The 20206-nt window shown below is 32.8% G+C and overlaps 1 protein-coding gene across 1 annotated transcript in view; it reads right to left on the reverse strand.

Annotated features, from left to right (window-relative positions):
* Positions 1 to 3398: 3398 nt before the first annotated feature.
* The window catches only part of LOC127721337 (uncharacterized), a 35543-nt gene continuing 18735 nt past the window's right edge, over positions 3399 to 20206 (reverse strand). The window contains exons 5-6 of the mRNA XM_052228092.1: positions 4160 to 4231; positions 3399 to 3506 (exon numbers count right to left, since the gene is read on the reverse strand). Of these exons, the coding sequence (XP_052084052.1) occupies positions 3463 to 3506; positions 4160 to 4231 (116 nt within the window). The 3' untranslated portion in view covers positions 3399 to 3462. The remainder of the gene's footprint in view (positions 3507 to 4159; positions 4232 to 20206) is intronic.

The following is a 20206-nucleotide window of genomic DNA, read 5'->3' on the forward strand; positions in this document are numbered from 1 at the left end:
ACCAAACTACAGACTCGTGGCTTCGGACAGACACATAAAGAATGTGCTGGGTTAAATAGATATAGGAAGATGTACTGTGGTATGAGTGCCAATGAGACAACTCTCCATCCAAGTCACAATTTATAAAAGTAAACCATTATAGGTCAAGGTACGGTCTTCAACATTGTTTATTGTTTATTTTTTAAATTTCTGAAATGAGTAATTTGTTGAAAGAAAAGTGAAGAAAATACTTTGTTTTCATTGAAAATTAGGAGAAATAAATCATGAATTGTGTTTTCGAATTAATTTTCTTGTTTCTTATTGAAAATAAGATTGTATTTTTTTTTTTAGTTTAAGTAAATTCAATCAATCTTTTTATTTACAGGGAAAAAATAATAAAAGACTGTTGCTAAGGCTGTTTGGCCTAAACTTAAATGAGTAGATGGAGGGGTAGTGAAAAGGAGTGTATTCGTCCGTAGTACATTTTCATGATTACTATGTATAATATTTCTCAGTAAATTTTAATGTGATATTGTGCCAATTAAAATTATATAATTAATACAAGTAAGACTTGCATTTGCCTTAAAAGATATAGCAGTACGTGATTATTTGTTTTCAAACACACCTTCTCTGTTTTGAAACTTATAAAGGTATGGATCTCGGCCTATCTGTTTGGTTGAATATAAATGTGAATTCATAGAGTTTCAAAACCAACAGTAAGCCCTATTTTTGTGTGTGTGTGTAAATAATCTAATCTTTAGATAGATGCTAAAATTAAAATCATTTTTCTTAATAAGAAGAAAAAAGTGCAACTTAAGCACGCCTGAATGTAAAAAGGTGTACCCGACTTATTCGTTCACGATAAGAATTTACCGATTTCGGTATTTTAACAAAACTGTTTACGAGGGCAAATAAATAAATGAATGCTATCAAATCAACATTTAAATTTACGTGGATTTTTCCAAAAGAATTTATGAGTATGCACCATCAGGATTCAAAAATATTTCAAACTGTCCTTATTAGATGTTATTACATTATAATTCTTTAAACTTACAAGTCGAAGATGCTAGCTTTTGTGAATTGTAAATAATAAGTATATAATATTAAGATGACAACCAAAAAAAACTTCATGCAAGGTCATCTTTATTCTCAAGTAGAAAGTTTATATAAATAGTTTATGCCGTAGAAATAGCCGGATTTGTATCCCTTGTATCGGATTCTTCTTTCATTCTTTCCAAAAATGATTAATCTAAGGTTAATATTTTTTTTTAAATTTAAACAGTGTTAGCCACCGAGCTTGTTCATTTCTTACTATATAGAGATGAAGTTTTTTTTTGAAAATTAATGTTCTTTATTCTAATATATTGGCTGTATCTGCCTTTTACAAATAAGACAATAACATTAAATGAAAAAGGAGACGTGGAATGGTTTTCACTGAGAGGACTTTCAAACAAAGTCCAAATGAAATAGATTTGACCAACTATTGGTTACTATACACTTCACAATGAACAAAACCCATACCGTATCAAAATTGCCTGATTTATGACAAAATCATAAACAAATATGTCAGGCAGCAACTTACGACAGCCGCTATATTACATGTTCCTGACCAGGGACGGACACATATAAATTGAGGCGGGCTTAAACATGTTTGTGAGCACTCAAACCTCCCTTATGATGGTGCCGTGGTGTAGCAATACAACATTTATTTTTTTTTGCAGAGAATGATAATTCATTTATATTTCATTTTATCTGAAAGTTGAAAGAGAATTCATTCACTTAATGGCTCTAAATATTCAATGCGGAAAAATTCTCCTGCCATTACCTCCTTCCTTCCCTCCACCCACAAACCATCCCCGAAATGTTCATCACTTATATGCGCTGAATAATGTTGTATGTTTAAAACATTTGGTTGAGGCAATCTAAAGTTTGAGAACAGAAACGACAGCTTTAAATAGCTTTTTTTCATTTATAAAAGGGATAAGAACGGTAACAGTGACGCTACCCAATTTATAACTTGATCAGTGTTTTGTGGTGATAAGCATTTCGTGTAAGTTTTAAAACATTTGGTTAAGGCATACTAAAGTTAGAGAACGGAAACCAATTATTGGGACTTTCTGGACGGACGGGAGAGACGGGTCGGACGGACATGGGTAACATTTAACGCTACGTCAGGGCAGAACAACAGGTCAGTAAAACAGTGACATGCCTTTCCGAAAGTTACAACATTTGCCAGCTTTTGTATATGCCGTATTCATATTGTATACATCAGGTATGTAAAAGATGTAATAGGACTGTGTTCAAGCCTTAATATTAATATTGTGTATACATCTTAAATGGTGTCAAGCGAATTGTATTTTTATCAAATGCATAATTAGATATTTGAACCTAATACTTTATTTTCTTTAAAAAGACGGCAAATAAATATTTTGAAATTAGCAAGTTGCCATACAGTTGAAAACAAGTTGCCATACAGTAAATTTGTCAACATGAGCAAGTTGCCGTACCCTAGACTTTATTTTTTATGGTCTATATTCTTTAAAAACGTTCATTTTGACAACAAATTTCAGTAAATATGATGCCAAACTATAATAATCTAAAAAAAGTGTCTGGAAAAATAATGAAAAACAGTTGAATATCTTGCCAATGGGGCGAAAGAGGACGATCGACATCGAAATTTTCAGGTACTAAGTGGCAAGTTCTTGAGTATAACACAAAATCTTGTCTTAATTTTGTACTTATCGGCCTAATAATTTAAAGAATTATATATCAGAAAATCATTTCTTAAGCGGTACCCTCGTCAAATCAGTAGAAATGCTTTAAATTGAATGAATTCTTACCTTGTTTACTTTTTTTTTCCATTTCTCTCCGCTTCGTTAGTACCCAATTTCCGGTGGCGATGATACACAGTGCAGATGTGGCTCCCACACAGCCAAACGAAAAACCCTCTTTGGCAAGAGGTTATCTATCGGTAGAAGTCAAGGGATGGGTCCGACGTTGTTGCATATTTATACAACCAGCAGAGCCAAACGGGGTAACATATAACATTCGGAGAGCACGAAATGATAATAAAAATGAACGAACAGAGATGTGGTGTATACTCAACAATTAAGAAAGCTGCCGTATACAGTAAAATGTTAAAACATTTATTAGTGTCAATAAAAATAAATATAAAAAGCAAAGTGGAAAGTTAATACACGAACTTCAAAACTAACTGGTTGCAAAAAAAAAAACATAAAAAAAACCCACGCCGATTGGTTTTATTCAAGATTATTCTCCCAATATTGAAGTGATCACATATTTGGGATCAATTAGACCACTCCTTTTTCGAAATCAACATAGGGTGCACGAAATTTGCATCTGTGTCATGAACGTTTGTTATTTTGAATAGTAAATTGTTTACCAATAAAATTCAGGTATTCATCACTTCAAACTTTTATTCCCAATAATAATTGTTCTTGCTCCTGATTTTGTTTTGCTACGTCACTTCCGGAATCTACCCATGATGAGATCATTTTCAAGTGTTCCTGTAACAGAAAGAAAGAAATATATCTAAGTACTCCGTCCCTCAGTTATACACCACCACAACAACATAGCAGAGTAAAGAGGGTGGTAATGGGGGTAACTTCATGACGAAAAACGGTAAAAAATCTTGCCAAATGACGTTAACGGTAATTTTTGGTGCATGACAATAAAATGAAGACTTTCTTCAAGACGATAAAAAAATCGACAGATTTTGACGAATCACGTTAATTTTTTCCCAAAAATAACGGTAAAGATAATTATTTGAGACCTCTGACGAATCACGATAAGGATATGTTGACGAATCACGGTAAAATGTTAACCAACTTGACGCTAACGGTAGCCGAAAATGACCGTTTGACGCCTGACGGTAAAGGGTATTCATACCCTCAGTAAAAATGTTGTATTGTTGATAAAAAAAAAGATGTGTTATATTTGATAAAACTGACGAAAGGAAAACTTGGAAAAGCCAGAGAGGCAAATATATATAGCGATCTTATGACAGCAGCGTTTCTCGATTTTGCTTTGATGATCGCGACCATCACAGCAACTTCTATATACTTCCTATTCTTTATTCTGCAAGTTTTGCCCACTATTTCAATCTATTCTGAAAGCCCCATCCAGACCCTCATATAAGCTAATATATATCATCACACACCTTCGACAAGTCCACCATCTTTCGCTGAACATGATGGCCCAAAGCAATTCTCGTTATATGCCGTCTGTCCCACTACAATCAAAATAGACGAATTCTCCATTTGTTTTTATACATGTAAGTATTAGATACAATACAAAGGTAACAAAGAAACAGGCCAGTAACAAGCATTGCCGGATAGTTTTTTTCTGCACGATTAGTCCGGTCAAGATCCGAGGCTATAGCCGAGGACCTTGACCTGACTACAAGTGCAGAAAACTATACGGCAGGTTGTCTCCGGCCTGTTTTTTTGTTACCTTTGTTTTGTATCTGACTTGTACGACGTTTCAAGAATGAAGTAGAACATTTTGCATTTAGAAATGATACCAAAACTAAACATTTTAGAAACTTCAAAGGCCATATACCAGTTAATGTAAGTTACAGTTTAAACACAATTTTTTTCAAGTCCCTTCAGCCGAGAGTTATTTTCTAAAAAAAATTCAAGAATCTAATAATTTTATAAAAAAGAACCATTTCTTCATAGCTGACTCACATACTAAAAATCAGCTCAATATATGAAGGAGTTTAGAAAAAAATAAATCCGTATAACTGTTATTTTTCAAGAAAATAATGGCATAAAAACAAAGAAAAAAAATGAAGACCTTCCACCCACCGAGGAAAAAATCCAGGCCATCGGCTATGCTCAAGTGCGAGTTTAGAAATCGGTTTTACAACTACTGCTCTTTAAAGATTGTAAAATCACTACAACATTGCCTTTAAAATTAACTAGAGTCATTTAATTTGAATAATAGGTATTTTATTATTATTATTTAAGTTTGTTACGCAGCATATGTGAAGATGATTGACTGATTTTTGGTGTTTAACGCCACTGTCAACACAATGGCTGCATATGTGAAGATAGCTGTCCCCTGTCATTCTTTCCATGCAACTATTTATTACTGATAATGTCTTCAGCAAATAATAAAGTAAAACTAATTTGTCAAGCATTTAAACAGTGCATACGTGTTATCATTCCACATTGTTTGTTCTAATCTTTATAAACTTTTGATAATAATTTATCTATAACCGGAAGTTTAATCCGGCTTACAAATTACAATAAAAGGTAAGCTCAAAATATTTTGGACCTCACTTCTCAATGAAAAGATAGTCCATAAAGATCAGTTTACTGTACCTGAACACCAAAGTTCAATTACAGTTCTTTGAATAAAATTGAGAATGGAAATGGGGAATGTGTCAAAGAGACAACAACCCGACCAAAGAGCAAAAAACTAAGCAAAATGCCAATAATACACAAATTAACAAAGGACTGCTAGCAGTTACTGACATGCCAGCTCCAGACCTCAATTAAACTGATTGAAAGATTATGTCTTCATCATATGAAAATCAAGCACAATCCTTCCCGTTAGTGGTATCATACCATCATAAAATATATGAGAAGAAAATAACCCGTATCATGCCAACAACTGGTTTTAGAATAGATGTGTTTATTTCCGATGCAAAGACCCTATGAGTGAATCAATATTAATACCAAAATATGCCATCTTTAATGACCTGACAATAGCATGGTAACTATATCCCTTCTGAATAAGACTGTTTAAAGGTTTGGTTAGCTTCTGAGGTGAGTGCTGACATGTTTGTGCTTTGTATAGAATATTACCATAAAATATTGTTTGTGATATACCTGAACGTATAAAAGAGGGGCGAAAGATACCAGAGGGACGAAAGATACCAGAGGGACAGTCAAACTCATAGATCGAATGTGGGGTTGAGTTTTCTTTCTTATATTTTCTTAATATAATCATTGAATATTTTGGACCTCACTTCTCACTTACTTAATAGCTGACACATAAAACAGTCTACCGTATCTGAGCACATGGGTTCAATTACAGATCAAAGATTGAGTTTTATAAGATGTCTGCATGTTTATTTATATTTACGAATGATGTGTTTGTACCGATGATAAAATTTAGTAAATGTTTTGACTAGTTTGTGATATCGAAAACCCTTGTGTAATAATTTTTCAGTAATACAGAGATTTCTTTCGTTAATATCAAATACGTTATTACATACATGAGCGAATCGAACACGTTGAGATATATAAACACTATAAGATGGTGACAAGGGAACGTCACCATCTAAAATGGATAATTAACAATAGGAAATTAAAAATCATCTCTTTTATCATAAATTTTGGTATTAAGCTTCCCGTTAAAGATATAGATATCCAGGAAAGAGCAGTGTTTTTTGTTAGTATTAGCTTTATTCAAAGTCAGTTCAGCAGGATAAATCGTCATTATTGAGAGCCAATATATCATCCAAATATCTAATAGTGTTATTTTTGTATCAAATGTTGTTTCGATGGGTATTTGCTGGTTTTTAGTCATAAATTGTAACTCATAACAACAAAGAAACAGGTCCGCAATAAGTGGTGCACAGTTAGTCCCCATTGGAATTCCGATATCTTGTCGATATACGGAATCTCCATAGCGAACAAAAATGTCATCTAGTAAAAATTCAAGGGCAGTTATCGTATCAAAGCAGGACCAATTGACATAGTCCTTTTGTTTGTTGTTACTAAAAAATGACATAAAAGAGTTTGAACATAAATATTCGCATTCTGACTTTTTAAATGTCCATTTAATTAGGTGTGTGATTTTTTTCTTAATAAGATGAGGCAAAGTGGTATATAGGGTAGAAAAATCAAAGCTTTGAACATGTAGTTTTATTTCTTATGAAGTTTAATCATGTAGTACCTACAAAACTAACTATAACAAATATGTGCAACCCTGCATTTGTTTGCTTCAAATTACAGAACAAGTAGCAGCAGCAACTAACATCTTTTATAACCGTATGTGAGGCAGGCATTGGGTAATGCAAATTTGTAATTGTAATGCATGGTAATGAATTACATTTTTCCAAGGAATTGCATGTAATGTGTAATGCAGCATTTTTTGCATTACATGTAATTGTAATGTTATGCATTACTTTAGCAAAATGTTGTGCATGCATTACTTTTTCAAATAATATATATCTTAAACAGATTATTGGAGAATTAACAAAAACAGAAATTAAGATTTCTTGATTAACTAAGAAAATAATCATTTGAATATTATTTTTATATTTTCTATTTATTTTTCACACTTCACATAAATCACTTGATGGAATAACACAACACTATATATCAGATATAGTTCTTTTTGATATTTCATTTCATTTCATGCATTTTCCTTAAAAACGAGTGACATATATTTGAAAAGCATTACTTTAAAAGTGTTCCATTGTTGTCAAAAGATCAATGAATACCTTGTCATGATTAAATAGCAGATAATTGAAACACTAATTAGTTTGTTTTACAATTAATCTTTTCACCATTTTGACACTTGGTCATAGATCATAAGCTCGTTGTTTATAATATAATTAGGAAAGAAATTCTGAGTAAATATTTTGATTGAAATAATAAAAAAAACATGGAATGACTTTTTGGTATATTTTAAAAAGTAAAGTTTAATTCAGGTTAAAATAAGTATCAAACTTCATCTCTGTAATTTCTTTTAAGTGAAAATGAGAGATGTATATCTTGAAACATTAAAACCAAAGATAAAAGAGCTATCGTCTTTGATATGTTTTGTGGATAGTCAGAAATATCATTTGAAACTTTTCGAAACCCATAATGTGCATGAAATCTTTCAAAACCATTATGATGTTAAAATGTAATAGTCGTATTGAATAGACTTCCTACAACACGGCCGACATTCGGCTAACCGAGAGATTGGTCGGTTAATCTATATTGAGTATGCGGCTATATAGGCGGTTGGTCTGTTAATCGGGTCGGTTATACGTCTGTTAAGAGTAAAACGCACAATTTAAATGTTCAACTCTGTTAAATATACAGATTTTTGGCATATTTAAGGAACCAAATAAAAAAAAGAAAAGTGTCTGACAAAATGATATCTATCATAGAACATTTTCCACCTGTAAAAACATTTCATAGTCTGCGCAAACTTCAATAAAACTAAAAGGCGTCGCGCAAGTATGTGGTATTTATGCTTATACGCATAGCAATTGTTTTAATAAAAGGCGAAACAAACAATTTTAGATATCATTTGAAGGACACAAAATAGTACTTTGGTTCTAAAAAATAAATTGACATTAGTAAATATTTCATTATTGTAATATAACGTGAGTAATACCACGTTTTAGTGACTATTAGGGGAATAAAGTCTGTTAATGGGTTGGACAATTAAAATTGTGTCAGTTAAGAGTTATTTAGCCACGACAATAGTTTTGCTACCATTATAATTTCCCATTAAAAAAGAAAGTTGAGAATGAGATGTACTTGAGTAAAAAAAAAAATGACAATACGGTGCAACAGTATCCTTGTAGTAAGAGCATTTTTATTTTGACTTTCTTTCCATTTTATTGAAAGGTGTGTCACTGCAACATAGCGTGATATGGATTGGCCGCTGGAATATGCATGAATTTATTATTAACGTTTTCAATCAGCCTTGATTTTTGTGTCTGTTCAAAGAAGCACGTTCAAAAATCCGACTGAAAGTGTCTGTCTTATACAACACCTGGTACATATAACGTGTTGTCGTTCTCATATGGAAACGATATTTGCCACTGGACGTTAAACCCTAATTCGTCAGCATCATCCAATTGGTTCTTTTGTTCTATCACTTAATCATATGTTGTTTACAAAACATTCTAAAGAAGTAAATGGAAAGAAGCGAATGCAGCTACATTTGATTATCTTAAGTTTTAATTTTCATTTTATTCCGTTTAGTTCCTTTCTACATAAGTGCAGAGGAGAACTGCAGTTGTGCGCTTGTAAAATTCTAGCATTTGTCACCAATTTGAGTACATCGCAATCCGTTACTGTTTCAACCACCCCCTCCCCCTGAAATTTTGTTTTGTTTGCACTTTACATTATTTACTGAGCTATCAGATTCAGCGGTTGACAGGAGGCCAATGTTTATCGGACTCCAGTCTCAAATAACATAAAGTGATATACAGTAAAAAAAATTGCAAAGCATCTATCTAGATATCGTTGTCTATACTATTAATTTAAAAATAAGGAGATGTGGAATAAATGCAAAAATTGTTTTAACAATCATCTTGGAGGGTCTAAATAGTAAAAAGGGGTGTTTCATGTCTGTATTCTTAAACAATTGTTATTTTTCTCTCTTTTTTAGCAATGCATCACTCTCTACTGTCCTTATCTATTATTCTATATTCTGCGTCTCCATCCAGATTCTCGTGTATACCATGAGGGTCCGGATTGGGGGTGTTGTTTATTTCTGTATTCTTTAAATTGTTATGTCACTTTTCTCTACATTTTATTTATTTTTCTCATTATTCTTTCTCTATTCTTTATATTTTAGCATCCCGATATATTTTACTTACTGATGTTTAGTTACATTACGACGTTTATCTCTGATATAAAAAAAACAGATGTGGTATGGTTGCCAATGAGACAACTCTCCACAAGAGACCAAAATGACACAGAAATTAGCAACTATAGGTCACCGTACGGCCTTCAACAATGAGCAAAGCCCATACCGCATAGTCAGCTATAAAAGGCCCCGAAATGACAATGTAAAACAATTCAAACGAGAAAACTAACGGACTTATTTATATATAAAAAAATGAACGAAAAACAAATATGTAACACGTAAACAAACGACAACCACTGATTTACAGGCTCCTGACTTGGGACAGGCACATACATACATAATGTGGCGGGGTTAAACATGTTAGCGGGATCCCAACCCTCCCCTAACCTGGGACAGTGGTATAACAGTACAACATAAGAACGAACTATAAAAATGATGTATATACTGGTTACCAATGTAGATGACAAATTGGTGTCATTCATAACAACGAAACAGAATTCACATGATATATGCGACCATTCTTGAATGAAATTAATATTACTTTAATATTACACTTTTTGAAACCATTTTTATCAATTTCCAATTTCCATTGCCTAAATTTATGTTTCATTGTTCATGTGTTGTTTCCGTATATTTTAGCCACTCGTCTTGAGCCTAGCCATTTGATCCGATAACTCCCCATAAAGCAATCAAATTATATTTTCATTGCCATTCATAACTCTTAACAGACCAAATAACAGACCGGGTTTTATACATCCGACCCATTAACAGACCAGGTTTTTAATAAAAATTGATTAATATCACCAAAATACAGATTTTCGTGTAGATTTTTCACACAATGATATTAATATGGTTAACAAACATAATGCCTGTCTTTTTTCGATTTTCAAAATATTGCATGCAAGTAAATTCAGCCAAGTTGTCATTTTGTGTACATTTTGTGTGTGTAAAATGTGTATAAATTTATTGATGAGTAACCCGCCTTTTCATTTTATTGATTGTTTATCGAAGCTAGAAAAAAAATAATTACACCACTGGATTCAGTACATTGAATCGTTTTGTCAGACATGAATAATTTTTATAATAAAAAATATATTTAAAAAGTTATACAATGAAACATACTGAACTTGCAAGTATTTTCTCGATAACACCTGATTAACAGACTTTAGCCAACCCAATTAACAGACCAACCGCCGATATAGCCGCATACTTAATATAGATTAACCGACCAATCTCTCGGTTAGCCGAGTGACGGCCGTGTACAAGTCTGACTAAATTCAATACAGTTGATAAATATGCTAGAATCTTTTGTGACTTCATGTTGCTTTTCGAAATGTTTAATTTTTCTTTTCACTTAATAAACAAATTTACAAAATGTAATGTGTAATTCAATGCATTACTTTGCAAAAGTATTTGTAATTTAATGCATTACTTTGATAAAAGCCTGTAATTGTAATTGTAATTTAATGCATGGTTTTGTCAAAGTTATTGTAATATAATGCATTACATTGCAATGTAATTCGCCCCATGCCTGATGTGGGGTTGATTTTTCTTTCTTATATTTTCTTAATATAATCATTGAATATTTTAGACCTCACTTCTCACTAACTTAATAGCTGACACATAAAACAGTCTACCGTATCTGAGCACATGGGTTCAATTACAGATCTAAGATTGAATTTTCTTTCGTATGTTTTCTAAGTTAAATCATGGAGCACCATCGTGACCCTCTTACGTACATAACTAGCAATTACATTGTACAAATATGTACAAGTATACATTTTTGTTTAGGGGCCGGCTGAGTTTCTCGCTGCATTGAAGACCCATTGGTAGCCTTCGGATGCTCAGCAGCGCCCAAGATTCTTTAATACGGTTTCTGGTATTGAGTTTTCTTTCGTATGTTTTCTAAGTTAAATCATGGAGTACCATCGTGACCCTCTAGCCAAACTAGTTTTACAAGTATACACAGCACTGTTTATGTTTCAAATTACAGAACTAGCAGCAGTACCTAAGATCCTTTATTACGGTTCGTGAGATTGAGTTTTCTGTCTTATGCTTTTCTTAATTCAATTCAATCAAGGATTACCAACTTGGCCCCCTACCAAACTAGAACTTGACATATTATTACACGGTGGTATTGGTTTTAATCGTGTCGAAGGGCGTACGGTGACCTATATATATATATATAATTACAGACATATAATTGCTTACTTCTACGTCATTTGGTATCTGATGGAGTGTTGTCTTATTGGAAATCATACCAAATATTCTTATCTATAATATCAGAACTGATAATATACAATACGTTTTATGCTTCAAATTTCAGAACCAGTTTTTGTACCAGAAAACTACTACAGAAACATAGCATGGCAATCTTAATGGTACTCAGGAAAGCTACAATCTTATTGATTCTGTCTGCCTGCTTCGGCATTGCTGTACCAGAAGAATGTACGTTTAGAATAGATCTGAAACAAACTAAAATTCACATTATACAATATGTTTCTATTATATTTTGCAAATTCAGAAACATGCAAATGATATTGTTATGTACAAAAAGATGTTAAATTCAACTTTAAATGATTTATAATCATTCATATAGTTCAAGTCCTCTTTTAATACTTTGTCTGAGTTGTCATTATAGACGGTCCGAGTTGACTTATTAGTCGGTCCAATTTGACTCTGTCCGAGTTATCTTCGGGCCGAGTTGTGCCGCATTCGTTAAATTGCAACAACCAATGAAATCCGTTATTACAAATAATACCCAGAATGCAATATTATTGAATATATATATAAAAATATTGCATGTATATTTGAAAGTTTTGAACATAATTTTTTATTTTTTGCGTGAACCCCCTGAGGGGTGGTTCACGCTTATATATTGGCGAGTTATGGAAGTGTCTATGGGCCAATCGATATCCTCGGAATCACGATTCTCGGAACGTCTCGACAATTTTCCATCATTTATATAAGTAGTTATTTATGTCTTTGATACGGTCCCTTTATGGATAGGCTACAACGTGACATTGTATATTTCAACAATCTGACAAACGGTTCATTTGTAGATTTGAAAGTAAAACAATAAAGACTAGGTTGCATTCTAAAAATCATTTATTTGTTAGAACCTATTTGCCCTTTTGACAAAACATATATGTTTTTAATAATGTGAATGTTTATTAAATATCAAGTATAATGATAACGCAATTATAATTCATGCTTTGAGACGGTCCTTCTACGCGTTGTGTGTGTTGTGTTTAATAAACCTGGGAATAGTTTATTGATTTACAATGACCCAGAATAAACTGATTATTTCTGAACGTTTATTATTTGAATTAAGTATTTCAATCATAGCATAAGAAAATGTCTGAAAGAATAAAAAAAATTAAGAAAACGATATTTCTGTTGAAAATATTTATCTAAGGTCGGAAACACAGTGGTCGGAAAGCAGAAAGATAATCAAACAAAAGGATTTTTCTGTAAAAAAATATCTAATTTCATTAATAGATACTACCAGACTAAGAGAATATTCATTGTTAAGGTAAAACTGAGACTGAATTTATTCCCTAATAATTATAGAATATAATTAAAATTGTAATGTATACGTGCATTATTTCTCACAGGTTTGATCAGTCATTACATTTATGAAAATTATATGTAACGTATGAGCACCAATGAGCAGGGATGCGTACCCAAAGTTAGCTAAATATCTAAAATTTAAACGGTCGTCAATGAAAAAATACTTGCGTGTTTCAATTCACAAGGATTTTAAATCCTTGCATCTCACAAAAAACGTAATTAATATTTTACAATAATCATAACAAAATTTAATTACTATCATAATGTTAATTACTTTTTTTTCTTTTTTTCTTTTATTAGTTCAACTTTATAGCATCTAAATATTTGTACTATGGTAAGGTTTTGAAAATTGTATTCATTGTGTTGGTCAGCTATTCTACACGTCAGTGGCGGATCCAGGGGGGGGGGGGGGGGGGGGGGGGTCCGGGTTTTTTTTGACGATCATTGCATTTGAATGGGGACATATAGTTGGACCCCCCCCCCCCCCCCTTTTATCCTGGGTTGGGACCCCCCTTTTCATAAATGGCTGGATCCGCCCCTGTCTTCATTCATTCACATCATACATCACTCTGTTCACATGCACACTATCGGTTTACGTTCACAAAAATTCCGGATAAAATGTCAATGAATCCGGAGTCAAAACACTTGAGGTAGGTAGTTTGACATCCGAATTCAACTATTAGATTAATATATGTGATGACGTAAATGCGTATTCTTATCCAGAGTATCAGTGCGTATGCTTTCTATTTACTATTTCTTGCGCAAAAATACCACGTTCATGCAAAAATATTAATTTCACTCGCGATTGCGAATGTTCGCTTTTCTTATCTAAATTCAAGACATTGCAATAAGAGCTTGCCATGTGACTTTCAAGCACGGTCATCATTGCTTACGATATTCTGACCTCTAGCTGTGTCTTTTTTTTTTCTTTTTTGAGTCACTGTCCTTTTATAAACTTTGAATTTTCAAAATACCAAGGATTTTCTACCCAAGGAATAGATTATTCAACTTCGTACTTTATTTGGCCTTTTTAAGTATTTTTATTCGAGCGTCACTGATAATTCTTTGTAGACTTAACTCGCGTCTGGCGTACAACATGTTAATCCTGGTATTCTTTTTATATATCTACATGTCTTTTTAAATAAATTGGTTCTTTTGAGAGTATGTTCGGGTATTCATAAAACTTCTGAAATTAAGATATTCTTCAAAACCAAGTTTCCCTGTAAAATATTTGGATTGATTTAAGTAAAATCAGGAAAACCTTAAAATTTGAGATATTTTATGAGACCAAAATAAGTCTCTATATAAGAGGTACAAATGAAGCTGGTGTGTAACTCTGAAGAAAAATATACGAAACCTTCTTATAAGTTGCATGCCATAGGGTTTCACTTCACATGGAAAATGGACTTTAAATTTATCTGTACAACATCTACCATGAGTACAGGCATCTTCAATAACGAGTTGAGAATATGAAGGCATCCATGCAGGAAACAAAATATAAAGATGTGATAGATAAAATAAATGCATCCAGATTATAAAGCAAACTAAGTGCTTAAATGTATATTGCGATTGGTTTGTGCAATTTGCATTATACATCCGGTTTGTAGAAACTGGGATTTGCAATAGGATTATGAAAAAATGATGTACAATCCCAAGTAGTAAATGAAATAGTCGAGCTTTAAAATGTATATTCAAATAGTATATATAAATTATATGGCCTTCCAAATACCGTTTCGATTCCTAACATCACTGAAGAGACATTAATTGTCGAAATCCGGATATGGTGTACAAATTTTTGCACCTCATGTTTGCGGTATACCATCTTTACCGCAAGTTTATTGTTTTCTGTTTGGTATTAAATTCATAAAAAAGGTCCATTTTGTTACATCTTGTGATTCATTTGCAAGTTTTGAATATAAATAGAAAAACATTTCATATATATTTGAAAGTTTTGAACATAAATTATTTTAATGAATCAATATATTTTTTTAATATTGAAACGTTTGACGTGCCATAGTCTCAATTTTAAATCCAAGTTTAATACTTAATCATGACAGTGTCAATTCATTTATGGCAGTTAACAGTAGCGTAGCTCCAGTGTAGCATTGTAAGCATGTGCTTAAAAATAATTTTATATTACTATAATCGTTCAGCGCAGCCCTCAGACCCCCTGTTTACAGTTTATTTTCAAGTGGGTTTGTCACTGGTAAACTGTATCTTGTCGTAGCTGAAAGGTGGTCTGATTTGGCCCTTTTTTTATACCAACAACAACATCTACCGTAATCTTTTCTGTTTACTTAAAATTTAGATTATTTGGTAACGTGGTCAGAAATTAGCTAAAATGGTATTGGAACCTCAAAGCACATTCATAAAGCCGGCGTCTAACTGTAAAATTTAGTAAAGGTTGGATGATTTTTTAAAAATGGGCTTTGCCTTTATGTCAGATAAATTTTGAAAAAATTGGCATTATCTTTCCAGAAAAAAAAACAACTAACCGAGGGTCAACAATTCCTGCCACCAGACAAGTGATACTACCTTTACGGTTTCACTCATAAGTAAAACTTTGAGTATTCTGCTTTTGGAAATTTTAATTTTAATTAAAATGATTAACCACTGAGAAAGATATTTCCATTCTTGCTAGATTTAAAATTTTGGCGGATTCATTATTGATTTTCTGCTCTTAACTAGTAATTAAATTTGTTTAATGACCACTTAATTTCCGTCCCCAGTTTGTCATAATTTTTCTATCTGAATATATGAATTCTACTCACCTGCATATAAGTGAACGTTCTGATAAAAGGCAAAGGAAGGCAACAATTGTACTTTTGGCAACTCGTTCTTGTGATAGGAATTGACGAGATCAATTTGTTGACAATTAGAGAATGTCTGTCATTTTATTTGTTTTGCTATCTTTGAATTTTCAATGGTATATTATACCTGCATTACTAAACTTTCACAATTTCAGCATGTGAACACTTTATCGTTAGAAGAAAAACAATTGGTAATACTTATATTGAATCAAAAGAAAACTATTCTTTGGACCTCGAAGCCAAAGTTGTAGGAAAAGATATATATGATGTCACATTCAAGTGTCAAAACGATTTCTTATTACAAGGAACAAACCAAGCACGTTGTTTTCAAAATGGTAGTTGGAGTCTAGAAATTCCTAAATGTTTGGAACAATGTGTTAACTTGATAGAGATTATCGAAAACATCCAGGTAAGTACGAAATGTCTATCTTTTAATAAAAAAAATTCTAATATAAAATAATTAGATGGGGTATGATTGCCAATGAGACAACACCCAACCAGAGACCAAAGAACGTAAATGTTAGCGACTACAGGATATCACAACGTAAATTCATTTCAGAACTACAAACAGTTGAATTTACTCTTAAATTACTCGCTCCCATGATAAGACTTAAACGAGTTTCTATTTAATCTAGTTTAGAATTGGGACGAGCTTGTGTGCTCGTTCTCTCGTCATCGTGGTCTTATATCTATAATTGCTTAGAGGTGTTCAACATGAAATAGAGTTCGGTTAAAACATCAGTCTAACTGCTATGGACAACAGGCACATGAGGACGAAAGTACAAGACACCCTCGTCCCTAATCAGTGATATATTTAAATTTGCTGTAGAATAGGAACAAAATCCCAATGACATACTGAATTGATTAATGTTAACTAACAATGACACCGTTGCAGGATTTTTTTCCTATTGAAGCACCTCAAGGGTTGTCCGGAATCCGGATATAGAAACCTGTCAATTTTGGCAGTATAACACGTGCTTAAATGTGTTGTCTATTTAGCTTGCTGGAGTTATAAATACTCATCCACGCACAGTCGGAATGAGACGATCAATCCAATGCCTCGTGAAGAGAGAGTGCCACTCTCTCTGCATGTGAAGGAACCCTCGCAATAGCTCTTCGAGGAGTCCGTAGGTGGTCTGTTGTAAGGCTGAATTTCTGCCCCTATCCAACATACAAGTTTTACAGCTGTTCCTTCCGGTCGACCAACCTCTCTGAACCTATCTAATGTATTAATTGTGAATTTGTTCTCGTCCTGGAATATGGCTGAAATAATTGCTACTGAACATTAAGCAAGCAACAATCTATTAATAAATCAATCCCTATTCAAGGTGCAATAAAACGAAAAGTTAGTTATATACATGTATATGTTGATGAGAGACAACCAATATAGAGCCAATAAGGGTGTTGTCATGTCATGCAGTTCAACATCGGTATGATATGACAACACCTAAGACTATCTCAATATGTCACAGTGTAGGTACCGATTATCAGTTTTCTGAACATTGCTACTGTTAATTAACAGCTATGAGTCACATTGTAGTGGTTTTGTCGAGTGAGCGATGCGTACAAGATAAAAAAAAGGCCTCATATTTTGTCGAGAAGTACACACTGAATAGAGTACTATTAAACATTTTCAGACTAAATTAAAGAATTAATAAAAAAAAAAAATACACACACACACACACACAAATCATAGTTTAATGAAAATCTTAACTTTTTGGGGGCTTTAGGTGTCTACTACAATTAGGACCATCAACTCAACGGTTGAACTTTCCTGTAAACTTCCTGAGTATGAGTTTAAAGGACCGAAGAAACTTTACTGTAAACACGGTGGATGGCGGTCTGAAAAAAAGGAAACTGTATAGTGCAGACTTTCCTAGTTGCAAAGGTGAGCATATAAATTTACAGACTGCAGCTTTACGGCACAGTGCAAACACTTCATTTATATTTTGGACAATAACATGTTAATGATTAGTAGTTAACAGAGAAATTTAGCCAGAGTCGTAATTATTTTTTTATCGAGACCACACCAGGATCAGCAATACAGAGAGTTACGCATGTGAGAACAACGCTCGTTTCATAGTACTAAAAGGGTCAATAAAGTATTGATTTTTTTATTGAAAGTAACATTATTTTTTTGCAAAACGTTCAAACCAGTTCACAAACTATACACCGGATACCGATACTACAGATGCAAAAGATCACACAGATTAAAATCTGACGTACACCAGTACCTTATATAGAATTAGAATGCGCACTTGAATGAAGAGTTGTAATTCGCATTTTTAGAATCTTAAGGACTATGGGTGATCTAATTGTTTGTACACCAAAATGAAAATAATGTTACGTCATTGTTTCAATAACCATTGTATAGAACATTTTAAACCAATCACAACGTTTTGGTGTACGCTTTTGAAAATATTATCTAGAAAGCATTAGATTCTGAAAAGGCCAATTGTTCGAATTGGTTGACAAATGATTACCTGTTATTGAGTAAAATAACTTACTTACTGTAGGACCTATGCAGACAATTAAAGCCTGGTTAAGTCTAATTAAACAAATTCGAAAGCTTCTTCAAAACAAGTAGATATTTTCCTTGTTCCAAAATGATTTTGATTCTCCTTCACATATTTTTTCCCTACAGTAAAGCCTACTCATACAAGTTGGAAGGTTTACCTGATTGTTACCGGTGCCATTTTGATACTGATTACCTTCCTGGCAGTTTGCATATGGACAAGAAGAAAGTACGGGTGAGTTCTGGCCATATGAAAAAAGGTCCTGGTGTTGGAATGGATAAAAAGGAAAGACGGCGAAACGGCAAACAAGTTCACAAAACCATACACAGAAAATTTGAGATTTTGTGTGCTGTGGTCGGGTAAGTGGATCTTATTCCACTTGTTGCACCCGTCGTGTTTCTCATTGTAGGTGCTCATTCGTAGATGAGTCATATTCGGTGATTTCACAATCGAGAGAATAGAACGGAATTGTGGGAATATATCCATTTTCACATAAAGGCTGTTAATAAATTTGCTATCTGTTGCCATTTAGCTGGATCACGTGAACTGGATATACCGAGATCAAATAAAATATAAAAAAATGCCATGAATATAGAATTGATAATAAGCAATATTTCTTTCAGAAAGGACATAGACGGCGAAGTTAAGGCACATCCTGAATTACTGAAATCTTTGTTGTAAGTTCACTGATTATATTCAAAGTGATGTTTTAATTTTATGAATTTTAATACATGAGAATGTGGATAAGGGTTTACAGAATAGAAAATAATTGGCAAAAATATAAATTAAAAAGAGAAAAATGGACCAAAAGAAATAAAGAAAACAGAATAATGAGGTGCTAAAATATAAAGAATAGAGACTAATGGACCAAAAGTATAAATGATACAGAAAAATTGCCCAAAAAAATTACAGAATACAGAAATGAAGTGCCCCCATCCAGACCCTCATACATGTATTTTGTAAGAAATTTACAATTCGGTTAAAAATTTTCAATAAATTACGCATTTTTTTCCGAAGCATAGGTCATCTGCTCTCCAGATTTTACCACGTAGCACTTTGTTTGATTTTCCAGATTGAAAGAATATTTTTTTTAATAAAAAATAAAAGTGCTCCTCGCCAATTTATATCACGGTTAAGTGTTTTAAGTTATAATTACCTCAAAGTCATGATCTTGGATTCCAATTGGCTAACAGTCAAGCTAAACTCACCAGGGCTTTATTTTACACATAATCGAAATGGGTCAATTTATCATCCGGGTTCTATCATTTGATAAACGAATATCGTCCTGATGACCAGAATTACTTAGGTCATGTCTCTGCTTAGGTTAACTTTTACATTTGATTCAAATCTAAATGAAATGTCAACAAGAAGCGAGCGGACTTATCCATTTTTATGATTGAAATTACAGTTGTGTAAAAGTATGGAGTGCTGATCGTGAAAAGAGAAAAGTAATAGTGACAGAAGATTACAAATCACTTAGAAACTCAGGTATTGAATAAGATGTTTTGTTAAATATTACGTGGGATAGTCTCGACCAATGAAATGTTTGTATAGCTACAAATATTTACATATAGTGGAATAAGAATCAATAACTTGTATTTTAAACAAATACTCATGGCATTAAAAGATGCAACATTTAGTATTTTGCATTTTGGTGGATATTTAACTCCGCTCCAATTCTATAACATTTTGGTCTGTGTTAATTCCCTATCATTACACTTATCCTTATTTCGTAAGTTTGTGATAGATGTTTAA

This window comes from Mytilus californianus, unplaced genomic scaffold (assembly GCF_021869535.1).
Source record: "Mytilus californianus isolate M0D057914Y unplaced genomic scaffold, xbMytCali1.0.p SCAF_12, whole genome shotgun sequence".
NCBI classification, from domain to species: Eukaryota; Metazoa; Mollusca; class Bivalvia; order Mytilida; family Mytilidae; genus Mytilus; species Mytilus californianus.